We start from the raw sequence: 12,933 nt of genomic DNA on the forward strand, positions 1-12,933 counted from the left end.
TTTTCCAAGTGTGTTTTTCTCCCTACCGCACCTGGGGTCATCAGGGTTTAGTTCAGCAGGAATTAGCGTAGCAAGTTCTTTTGTAGCCTCGATTAGGACTGGGAGAATAAAAAATAATGGGTGTTTACAAGATTTTAAAACAATCAAAGAAGGAGAGTTTGTAGGAGATGGAATAAGGAGCCCCTTTCCTGAGAGGTCTACATACTAGCAACTTTGTAACCTGAGCAGAGAGTATTTCTGCTCTTCTGATGGCTTTGTAGTAGTTGAAACTATGAAACTTTTCATATGTAAGTGATTGATCTTTAGCCTCCCTTAAACTGATATTAAAACACCTTAGCACAGGGAGATGTTAAATGCCCTTCCTTATGTCCATTGGCATGGTTCTGCTGATACACTGGATCCTGACCAGCAGATATTTCTTACTCAAACAAGGATAAAAGAAATACTGAGAGTGTTTGGAGTTTTTGTTTTGGAATACTAGGGACTGAACCAGGACCTTTACACTGAGCTACATCTCCGGCCCTTTTTATTTTTTATTTTAGAGACAGGATCTCACTAAATCGCTAAGTTTTTTCTAGGCTGAGGATTAACTCATGATCCTCCCGCCTCAGTCTCCCAGAGTGCTGGGATTCCTGGAATGTGCCACCTATCCCAGCTATGCTGTGGAATTTATTTTCACTGCTAAATAACAGTGTAATTTTTGCTTTCCCACAACTCTTTTGCTGTTCTACCAAAACCAAACTAAATTATTTTAAATATATAAAAATTAGGAAATTTTTAGTTTAAGAATATAATTTGTATTCTAACTTTAAGAAAATAGAGAAAATGAACAGTTTGTAAGGAGTGTTTCCCCCACAGGAAATTAGACTCAAAAGCAGATTCTTGAGATCTGTGACTCTTCATTTCCCCGTGTGAGCTGTGTGACCTTGGATAAGTCACTAAAACTCTGCAAGGTTCACTTTCTTCGCCTAAAAGATGAAAATACTAGTACCTTAGCTCAGAGGACTTAGAGTAGGTTAAAGGAGACATCATGCATGTAAAGGATTTGATAGCACCTAAGTGCAAAATGCATTTTCTCATTGCTTAGGTACATATTAACATAATTTTAAAAAAACTTAGTCATTAAGCATACTGTTTTCCAACCCCCTCATTCATTTCTCAGTGTTTTAGATGTCCTTTCAAATAAGTATAAAAAGGTTGGCTTCAATTTTTTAGAAACTCCTTAATTGGATATACCATAAGATTTTCTAACCATGTTCTCAAATCATGAACGTATCAACATACCAGTGTTGTTGTTTTTCCTACTCTTTTGGGGAGGTGGGATGAGATACTGGGGATTGAACCCAGAGCCTTTGCACTGAGCTCAATCAAATCTTCACCCTCTTTTTCAAGTATTTTGTTTTGAGACTGGGCCTCAAAGTTGTTTTTGTTTTTGAGACAGTCTCAATCAGTAAGTTGCCCATGCTTGCCTCAAATATGGGATCCTCCTGCTTCAGCCTCCGAGAGTATTGGTGTAACAGATATGTGCCATCATGTAGAGGGCTGGAAGAGGGAAGGATACTCTTTAGGACGGTGATGATGATGATCAGACATTATCTCACACCATGAAGTTTAAATGTCATTATTTATATCTTTCTTTCCCCCAGTAGTCTGCAGAGGTGAGGGCAATGTAGTTGGAGAAACCATGCTCATGGTCACGTTGTGCGGGTGACACTGACCACACAATCAGTTCAACAGCCATACTCGTGGCTCAGGTGGACCTTGTTTTGGCCATGGTGCATTCTCTGGCTACAGCCAATGTGTCTCTGCCCTGCACCCTGGCGGGTGGGGAAGGAGGAGGATATCCTGCTGGGTGGAGTGCTGGTTATCCTTGGAGTAGAGAGCTCAGACCACTGCCTTAGGAAATGGGAAAGACAGAGATAATGACCTTTGTAGAGCTAATGACATTTTATTCTAACAGATTATTATCCTCTGTTTAAGACTGACACGTTGTAGTCAGAGGTCTGCTTCCCTCCATGATGGGAAGATCTCCTTGGGATTCAGAATGTTACCAAAAGGTCGTACTGATTTTTTGTTGTGTCTATAAAGATGGATAAGTTTCTTGAGTTCTACAAAGTATGGGTGCAACTTTTTGCCATGACATTCACATGTACTCAGAATTACTTTCAGAACAGCAGACTATAGATGAGAGTTGATGTGACATAGAACGAGAGAAAGGAGAACAGGGCTATAGCTCTGCCAGTGTGGCCCACCTACCCTGCTCACCTTTGCTTCCTCAGCCTGTGCAGCCAAGGTAAGTCCAACCAGTGGGTGTGTGAACGTTCTTGACATTCTCTGTGGATCATTCAACAGAAAGTACCTTGCAGCTAGCCAGTGAGCTTCCAAAGAGAACCATCACAGAGCTGGAGCGGAAGTGGACATCAAGGCAGAGCTCAGTTCAGACATGCAGCACCTTCTAGGAGTTGCTCACATGGCCAGTAGACCACTGTGCTCTGTGTATGTCTGGATTTCTGTTGTTTGTACTCTGCAGTACATTCTGGAGTTCTCATTTATTGGTTCCCTTAGTCAATGTCAGTTGTTATAAAACTGACAATTTTTGGGCCGGGGATTTAGCTCAGTGGTTTCGCTGCAAGGACTCAAGTTCGATCCCCGGTACCAAACAAAAACAAAAACAAAAAACTGACTATTAAAAAAAAAATCTGAAAATGACAAGTTATTCAAAGTTTCAGCCTGGAATCTCCAGCAGACTGAGAGGCTGAAGCAGGAGGATCACAAGTTCAAGCCTAGCCTGGGCAACTTAGTGACTTAGCAAGACCCCTGTTTCAAAATGAAAAAGGGCTGGAGATGTAGCTCACTGTGAAGACCTTAGGTTCAATCCCACATACCAGGGTGAAAAAAAGTTCTGCCTTTTAGTGGAAGATGGGAACTCTTACAGATTTCGGCTGATATTTTGCAAAAGTCAAGCAATTGTGCTAAACTGTAATCATTGTGTTCATTATATATAGTTCTCAAATTTACCTGCTCTTCCTCATTATATGTTGCAAGCACCTGATAATATCTGTTAAGTGTAACTAATTTTTGTGGAGTGTCTTGCATGTGGCAGACACAGGTGCTAGGGAAACTAGGTTACATTTGGGTGAAGGAGAAGGATACAGAAAGTGTTAAGTGGCTAGTGTCATGATCAGGGCACACATAAACTACATAGGAGCCATGAGAACAGGTTTTGTATCCTGGGTTTTTAAGAGAGTGACATGCCTTCATAAAGACTTTGTGGTAGTACTGTTGCAAGCAAGCAACTGAAAAGTTCATTAGTTCAAATTCATTAACTATCAAAGAAATGTACAGGCCAATAATGGGGCTGAGGAGAGAGGTTAAAAATTTTCAAAATGCAGCATGTGTATGTACCTGTTCCCCAAATTGAATGTAATTATTATGTATTACAGACATACATTAATAATAAAAAATTAATTTAAATAATGGAGAGACTTTTTGCTCATAAAATTGTTAGTTTTCTTGCTAATGATCATTCCAAGTATTGTCATATTAAAAGTTGGTAGAAACTTAAATATTTCTTTTGGGCATGCAAATTGAAACAGCATTTCACAAGGGCAAGATATATTGAGGTCCTTAAAAATGCTCATCCGTTAGACAATAATTCTACTCCTAAAATTTATTTCAAGAAGAAAAGAGATCCATTTAAAAATGTATACCTAACATGGCACTTATGAATGCCAATTAGGAATGTCTGTTGTATAATACATAATGTGCTGGACACTGGGGATACAGTAAGCAACACGGAAATATAGGCCTGCCACTCATGGACCTAGGAGCTTGATGAAATGGTTTTGTAGGTGATCTCTTTTTATAGACTAGATAGCAATGTATACAAGCAGTAGTTTTATTAAAATAAAATCTTGGCCTCTCCCTCACAAAACAATACATGTATGCCTCACCAAACAATACATCTATGCCAGAGGAGATGAATGACATGAAAATTTTACAGAAACACCATTTATTTAAATGTTACAAGAAATTTCTTTCTACACCCTCTAGTCCTCTTAGTAAAGCATAAATTGTTGACATTTTCATGTGTCCCTCTGACCCAAACTTATTTTTCATTTGTTGTTTTCACTACCTGCTCTTATGCATAGAACATGTCCCAACTAGATTTTGTAGAATGTGTGTTAAAATTGCCTCACAGGTAATGCTTTTCTTTTTACACTGGACCCTTCAGTTCATTGGCGAGGGCTGGTTGCAACTCAGGTTGATCAGTTGAAGGCTCAGCTCCTCTCCAGAGCCTTCAAAGTCTCTCCCCTGTATACAGGCAGATTTTGGTACCCTTAGACAGCCATGGCCCAGGATTTCTCAGTTAACCACACAGAAGACAGGATGTTGTCATGTTCCTTCCAGAAGTCTTTAAGGGTTAAATCTGTATCTGAGACCTACTGGAAGCACAAGCAGCTGGCATTCATGTCATAATGCAAGACTTTGTTCATAAGTCGAAACTAAAATTCTGGTCATGACCCAAGTTGTTCGTATGTCAGGCTGGGTTATAACTCAGGAGTCCACTGTATTATAGATCTAAAAGAAATATTAATATATGTAATGTTAATTTAGGCCAACCAACCAGAAGTCTTCTAGACTTAATAACAAAATTCAGTAGAGTAGCTGGATACAAGGTCAACACAGGAAAGTCAGTAGCTTTTCCTCTACACAAACATCAGACTCACTGAGACAGGAACAGGGCAATGAATTCCTTTCACAGTAGCATCCAAAAAACTGAAATACCTAGGAATCAACCTAACGAAAGAAATCAAAGACCTCTTCTCTGAAAACTATAGCACTTTGAAAAAAGATATTGAAGGGGATATTAGAAAATGGAAAGACATCTCCTGCTCCTGGGTAGGAAGGATCAACATAGTGAAAATGTCCATACTTCCAAAACTGCTATATACATTCAGTGCAATACCAATTCAAATCGCAGCAGCATACTTCACGGGCCTTTAGAAAACAATCCAAAAATTCATTTGGAACAAGAAGAGACCTAGAATAGCAAAAGCAATTCTAGGTAACAGAGACATGGCGGGGAGTATCACAACCCCCAACTTAAAACTATACTACAGAGCTACTGTGATGAAAACAGCATGGTACTGGCAAAGAAACAGACCTGAGGACCAGTGGAACACATTAGAAGATACAGAAACAACGCCAGACACACTCAGCCATCTCATTTTCAATAAAGGAGCCAAACACCCTCACTGGAGGAAAGATAACCTCTTTAATAAATGGTGCTGGGAAAATTGGGCTTCAACTTGCCAAAGATTAAAACTAGACCTATATCTCTCACCATGCACTAAACTAAAATCAAAATGGCTTAAAGATCTAAATATTAAAATAGAAACTCTGAACCAGTTGGAACAGAGGTTAGGTAGAACCCTTGAAGACATCGGTGTAGGAAAAGATTTTTATGAACAAAACCTCAGTTGCCCGTGAACTAGCACAAACAATCAGCAAGTGGTATCTCTTCTTATTAAAAAGCTTCTGCACAGCAAGAGAAACCACCAGCAGTGTGAAGAGACAACCCACAATGTGGGAAAAAAATTGTCACTTGCTCTTCCTCAGACAAAGGTCTACTATCTAGAATATACTAAGAACTTAAAAAAATCAGACCTCCCAAATTTAAAGACTCAATCCAAAAATGGGCATCTGAAATGAACAGACATTTTTCACACAAAGAAGTAGAAATAGCAGATAAACATATGAAAAAATGTTCAACATCACTGGTAATTTGAGAGATGCAAATGAAAACAATGCTGAAATTCCACCTCACTCCAGAAAGAATGGCTGCTATCATGAAATCAACCAATAACAAATGCTGGCGAGGCTGTGGGGAAAGAGGCACCCTGCTCCACTGCTGGTGGGAGTGAAGACTGGTGCAAGCACTGTGGAAATCAGCATGGAGATACCTCAAAGAACTAGGACTGGAAGTCCCATTTGACCCCGCTATTCCCCTGCTGGGGATCTTCCCCAAAGAATTGAAAGAATCATACCACAGTGATATATGTGCACCCATGTTCATAGTGGCACAATTTGTAATAGCTAAAACTTGGAAGCAGCCCAAATGCCCGTCAACTGGAGACTGGATAAAGAAAATGTGGGGTTTTTATAAAATGGAGTACTACCCAGCCATAAAAAATGAGAAATTAGAGACATTTATAGCTAAGTGGATGCACATTGAGATACTCTTAAGTGAAATAAATGGGACATACGTGTAAATACCGAATAGTTTCTGTAGTGTGAGAAACTGAAAGTGTAAATAAGGACTAAAAGATATAATAGATAATGTGAAATAGGAAGAAAAGGGGCAAAGGGGAAGCGGAAGGGGAAGTGAGAGGGGTAGAGGAAAGGAAAGAAGGGAATCCAATTAATATGAGAAAATGAAAAAATGGAAACAAAGTCTTTGTAAATAGGGAGGGATGGAGGGGTTGAAGGGAGGGCAGGGGAAGGGGGAAAAATAAGAACCAAGAGAGACTATGTAAAGGTGCAAATTTCCAATGATGAAGGTCATTATATTGTATACCTCAAATGTACCAATAAAATAAAATTTTGAAAAATTTAGGCCACAGTGGTGACCTAGAAAAGTAAATCAAGAATGTCATATTTTCCATGTAACTCATGTACTACTTGTTTATCCTGAAGTAATTAATATTTCTTTGGTGGTGGGTAGTGGTTGTTAAAGGTCTGGTGTGTCTTTTCTGACTTGGTTAAGAAGTTGAGCCTCGTGGTTTGAGGGAAAGTGTCTGTTGGGAGACGGAACCACCCTAGTAGATTCAGGCTATGGTGTAGCGGTGAAGCACCTGGACTCTGCAGCCACGTGGCAATGGGCCCATCACTTAGTATCTTGCTAAGCCCTTGGTTACCATTTCCCATTTCAGAGATAGACATGAGAGACAGTAGCAGCACTTACCTCACAAGAGCACTTTAGAGATGAAATAGATAAAAGCCTGTGAAGCCTGTGGCGTAGAGTACACAGTTTGTGAGTACCCTTGTATATCACCATTTGATATGTGAATAGTTCCAAGGAACAAGGTACAACAGCCACCCTCATGTCCAGTGCAAGAATCCCTTTGTAATCTTTTCATAGATGGAAAAGAATGTTGAGGAAACAACAGAAGCAAAAGACATACTTTGACAGTATGGTTCTGGACTTGAAACAAAGGAAGGGCTACATTGTATAACAGGGAGAGAACATGCCTTCAAGGAGGTATTTCATGAGTGCCCACTTTGTGCCAGTGCGTAAGTAAATGTGATAGAATGCGGTAAAGCCTTTGTGAGGTTGCCGGAGGTCTCTAGTACAGCAGGGCTGAGCACAAGTTCTAATGCTGTTCATATGATATAAAACCAGGGAACTTATAAAAACTTAGCTTCTGTGAAACTGAAACATCCAAGGCTGATTGCAGTAGTTACGAAGTGGGGACAGGACTGCACAGACACTTGCCTAGGAAACTCTGGTATCCCTCATCCCTGTAGCTGCAGGCCATAGAAGGAAGAGGAACGAAAATGTCCCAGCATGATGATCAAGAACAGATAAAAGTTGGGCTGGGGGTTTAGCTCAGTGGTTCCAGCGCCTGCCTCATAAGCGCAAGGTCCCAAGTTTGATACCTGGTACCAAAAAAGAAAAAGGAGAGATACAAGTAGCAACCTAATTCCTCAAAGGGACAATTTTCTTCCTACTCATCCTGTGGATTCCCTTCACCTCTCAGATGAGGGATCAGGTGCTTTTTAAAACCATTATTACTTTGGCAGTAAGAAAGCAATAGGATTGGTAAAGAGGACAGCAGAAAGTCAGTGACTGCAGAGGAGACCTTGGGCCAAGCAAATCAAGTCTAACAGGCTTTTGGAATTTCTTTGTCAAACCCCCTGTGTGCTTACCTTTGGGCAGGCTGAAACTGCTTCTTTAGGAAGGGGTATTAGGAGAGAAATGCTGCAGGGAGGAGTCTGAAAACAGGAAATCAGCAGTGTGGGCTTCCCTGGAAGGGAAGTCTCTTCTAACTCCTGGTGCCCGCTGGCAGTCATGGGCATTCCTTGGCTTGTAGGCACATCATTCTAGTACCTGCTTCCATCATATCAAGATCCTTCAATAATTCTATCTACAAAGACCCTGTTTCCAACAAAGCTTATGTTATGAGCATCCAGGTGAGTCTGAATTTGAGGGGACACTATTCAACTCATTACAGGAACCAGTGTGCACTGCCCTGGGCTGCTTCAGGCCGTAGTCTGTGCTCTAACCTCAGAGGAGTGTGTCGGTTATAGGCCAGTCCTTTAGAGTGGGCTTTGCCAGGCTGAATTCTGAAGGGTTTACTTAACAGGCATGGGCCAGCTACTTCCTGTGAGATATGTAAGTGAAAGGAGACTGCTCACAGAATCCAGGATTTATTTTTGTTTCACAAAATGTTTTGGCTATTAAAATGAAATTCTTCATTATGTTGGGCTTTTCTGTGTCATGGCTGTTATTTTTCCTGGTTGTATTATTCACCTGCTGGACAAGGCCTCACTTATGCTCTGTCCCTGAGTTTATTGTAATAAATTGAGTGTGTTAGAAGCTAGAGATAAAGACCACCTGCATTTCAGGGTCCCTGTCATCACCACCTGTAGTGGGGTACCGAAGGAGCACTGAACTGTGAGACCAGACTTAGATTCTAGTGTCAGTTCAGACACACTATAAGGGAACTGTGAGATTTTACATCCTGGTGCTCTTTTCAGTAGTCAAACATGGATGGTTAAAAGTAAAGTGGATGATAACGTCATTTCAGCTGGTGAAAGACTGAATTCGAGGGAAACTGAGGTCACATAGGGCCTCTGGTTTAAGCACCTGGGAAAAGGTGGTATCTTTTATTAACTTTGAAAGGAAGGAGGCAGACTGTTGGAGTTTATTAAGTTTGGGCTTTGTTGAACATGAGGTTGCTATGGAATATTTCTAAGTAGAAATATCTAGGAGGTAAAATTAATACTGATTTGAAGTTTCTGGGTTTTTAAGTCAGTTAAGGACTTGCCTTGTTCTATCTTAGAGCTTGGACTGGAAGCTTCCTCTTTTTGCTTCTCTTTCCTCATCTAAATGTAAAGGCAGATTAGGTGATCCTCCACACCTCTTTAGACACAAACTTTCCTCTTTTTTTTCCCCCTTTGTTTTTCTTTTTGCAGAAGAATTGGATGGTAGAATTGGAAGTTCCAGTCCTTGTTTGTCAGAATCCAATTTTAGCTCTTTTGGTTGTATATCTCTTGCTAAGAAAAAGACCTATTCAGATGTATATTGTGAGCCCTCAACATTATCCTCCAACAGTGCAAAAGGAGAAAGGTTGTAGGGAGATCTAGCCAAGGGAAGATTTACCCAGCTTCTCTGAGGGTAGGATTAGCCTAGACAAAAAGGCCCAGGCCTCTTGATCTGCCCCCTCTCTGTTCGCTGGGCTTGGCCCATCCTGCGTGGTTAGGAGCCTCTTTTGTCCAGAGGAATATCTCCCCTCATTGAACACCAGTGTATCCTCTGGGCCTTGGGTAGCGGTTTCTCCCCTGCAAGGAAGCTTGAGCACGATGGGCAGTGATTAGAGCCACGCTGCCCCTACGTTTGAGTAGCCACTCTGAAGGTCTTGGCTTGTGAAAATCTTCCTACTTTTTAGCTTTTCATTTTCCCAAGACCAGAGTGTCCATATGCAAAAGGCTTCTTCTGCTTGATGTCCTCTCTTCTGAAGAGGGTGGGGAGGTGGACATGTTTTAGGAGAATTCTCAGCCTCAAGCTGAAGTGCACGCCTCTGTGAGGACTGTTCTGCGGGTGTAATCCTCACCTGGCTGCATGCTTTTTGCCATTCACCTTAACTACAGATTCTTCACAAGGGAACAAAGGGGAAAAGGATGAGTAAATGTAACAAGGGGTTCGTCAAGTGGAAGTTCGTCTCATTTAGGCCTCTGCTGTACTCACTACTCCTCAGCACCTTTGAGTTTCAGAGATTTCAAAGCAAATACTATTCTGCGGGGCCAGGTTTTGTGCAAATGTTAAGCAGTGAATTATAGATGAGCATCAGTATAGACCTAATGGGAAGTAATACTTCAGATAATAATAAATGGTCTGGAAATAATAAATTCTACCAGTCAGACCAAGAGTGGAACCTGATTCCACTTTATCTTCAATATTTATATCTTTAGGACCAAATATCTAAAAAGACATGCTTGTCATTTTTCAGACTTTCTAAAGGAAGCACACTTTTATCAAACGAACACCCACTCCCACCCCCACCCCCACCCCTCAGCTGGCCAGTTCCTGCTGGGAAGTTGAGGCAGGACTGCTAACAGACTGCGAGCTGAACATTCCTGCTCTACTGGTCTTCACCAGTCGGTATCAGTTGTATATCAGCTCTAGAGTCACAAAGAGGTCAGACACACATGGGTTAGAGATTAGTGTACCAAAGCCTGAGATTCTCTTGACTTTTATGAGCGTCTCAGAATGTCTTAAAATAGCCTAGTAGCTAAAATAACAATAACAACAACAATAATAGCTTGCCATTGCTGAGAGTGGTTGTTTGTTTAAAATCCAAGGCCCTCGTCCTGGCAGCAGTTAGTTTCCACTAGCTGGGCTCCCACAAGAATTGCTGTAATGGAAAGCATATGGTCACATCACAGCAGGAAGCACACGGGTCTGTGAAACTGTCTCTCAGCCCCTCTGAGGGGTTTGCTGAGTTGTGAGCTATACACACCCACATACTTTCAAACTTGAAGTATGGTGTAGACCTGATTGTGTTAAAGAGACTTTATGTTTCCTGCCCAAGTAACAACTGACAGGCCAGTCCTACGGTGTGGTCTCCCAAGTTGCAATATACAGGCAGTCTGTATTCCCATAATCAGGCCCTCAGGGATACTTTTAACTTCCCAGTTGAGAAGGAGGGAGTCAGGGAGACTAGCCAGCCACAGGTTATTAAGCCATATTCCTGGGATCTCATTGGGTCTGAAAATATACAACTGCCCTCTTCTAAGTGAACAAAGTTCAGCTCTTGGCTCCCCACCACCACCATCCCGTGAAAAGCTTTTACCAAGCAGGTTAGCTGTGCTAAGCCTCAACTACCTCTTGCCCACTTGATCCACAGGCCCTACCAGTTTCCAGTTGCTCCATAGATTACAGTAATGGTGAATGAACCTTTTAGAGCTTTCAGTGATAACAAACAGCTGGCTGAAGCACACGTGCCATGGGTTCACCACCACTGCACTAGAACAATCCCCCACATCACACCCAACCAAGCAGCTTGCTGTTTCTTACTCCCTTTATTGAAAGTAAAGTTTCTGGGCATGGGAAGGATGAGGGAGACATCAGTGTTGGAATGGCTTCTTGGAGGTTGCAGTTGACTCTGGACTTTGGGCCACTTGCCTGGTAGACTTCTGGAAAGTCCTGAATAGCAGTAACTAATGGCTTTATCAAGTTACCTTTCCTGACTCCCTCAGCAGTTCTGAAAAGCATCATTGGTGTACTTGATTTCAGATTTTGACGGGTGATAAAAGCACAGATTGAGGTTGCTGCTTCACAGGGCCCAGATTCCTAACTATTGACTGATGTTATTTTTGCTTTTGCTGAGAAACGCACTCATGTGGTTGCTGATACTTTTAATGGGTTGCTCTCTGAGGCCCAGCCACTTGCCCTTTAATCTGGGAAATTGTTGTTGACCTGCATGGAACTGGACCTGTACAGTTTTAGCCTATGCAGTTGGCATGATGGCTTACTTTTTTCTCTTGAAAATACAGTCAGATTAAACAGCAACTGTAAGTGTTCCTTGTATCTTTATGGAGCTTAACTTTAATTCGGATCTCCCTTTTACTGCTGTCATCTGAAGTTTTAACATCTTAAGTGTCCTATGGTCCTAGTACTTCTGTTCTTGTACTTCTGAAAGCTCAATGGAAAATGCTTGATCATGGTTTGTCAGTAGTAACTATCTGTACTTATAAACAGGAAAACCTTCAGTTCTTCTGGTATATTGGGGTCCTGTCAGTAACTCATTGTTGTCCCGGAGACTCTGTAGAGGATTCTCGTGGGATATCTCTTGGTGGCTCTTTCTCTTCCTTCCATTCCTCAGAGGATCATATTTTCTATTCTTTGCAGAAAATTCCCACTGCTCTCAGGTTCCCTGGCTATAGTTGGAAAGACATCTATGCCCAAGGAAGAGTCCAGGCCTGAGACCTCAACAGGCCAGCCAGGCAGCAGATGCTTGCTGCCTTTTTAATTTTGTATTTATTATTCCCTTAGAGTTTGGAGAACCAAAGCCAACAAGTTGTTAAAAGAGTGAGCATAATTTGACTTCTGGCATTGATTGGGGCTCAGGGGTTACTGGGTATTTTGTTTTCTGATGTGAAACTATTTTTGGTAACCACTAACTCTTCCTTTATTCTTTTCTTGCAGATGAGCTCACAGTGCCTGCACTTTACCCCAGTAGCCCTGAAGTGTGGGCCCCGTACCCTCTGTACCCAGCGGAGTTAGCGCCTGCTCTACCTCCTCCTGCTTTCACCTATCCCGCTTCACTGCATGCTCAGGTAATTTATACCCATCGGCCACGACTTCACTCACTCCACCACCAGTCCTTCCAGACCTGGTTCCCCAGAGCACACCATACAACTAACACCTATCCAGCTAACAGAGCCACCTTCAGGAAATGAATGATCCCCTCTTCGTCCAGCTGACACCCCTCCGGGACTTATGAGGACCATCTACAGCAATGATTCCACCCACTGCCTGATGTTTGCCCCCAATGACACCTCTGTCTTCCTTAATGATCTCACCCTCATCTCACACAGAAGGGACTGAGGTGGGGTTACCTTCCTGGCTCCCAGTTAGCTCGAGGTTATCACTGGGGCATAGATGCGTGTTCCTTGTCATGTGGATGGGCTGCTGTGGTGGGCATG

At 41.9% G+C, this 12,933-nt stretch overlaps 1 protein-coding gene across 12 annotated transcripts in view; it reads left to right on the forward strand.

Annotated features, from left to right (window-relative positions):
• Positions 1–12,933, forward strand: part of Rbpms (RNA binding protein, mRNA processing factor) — a 174,874-nt gene that overhangs the window by 136,998 nt on the left and 24,943 nt on the right. For 9 of the 12 annotated variants that reach the window (XM_004867657.4, XM_021246664.2, XM_087216958.1 and 6 more), the window contains one exon: positions 12,434–12,564. The exons of the other annotated variants lie outside the window; for them this stretch is intronic. In XM_004867657.4, coding sequence (XP_004867714.1) covers positions 12,434–12,564 — 131 coding nt within the window. The remainder of the gene's footprint in view (positions 1–12,433; positions 12,565–12,933) is intronic. 12 annotated transcript variants of the gene reach the window in all.

Source organism: Heterocephalus glaber, unplaced genomic scaffold (genome assembly GCF_053883595.1).
Source record: "Heterocephalus glaber isolate CG9 unplaced genomic scaffold, H.glaber_assembly_v1.0 deba00001461, whole genome shotgun sequence".
Classification (NCBI taxonomy): Eukaryota; Metazoa; Chordata; class Mammalia; order Rodentia; family Bathyergidae; genus Heterocephalus; species Heterocephalus glaber.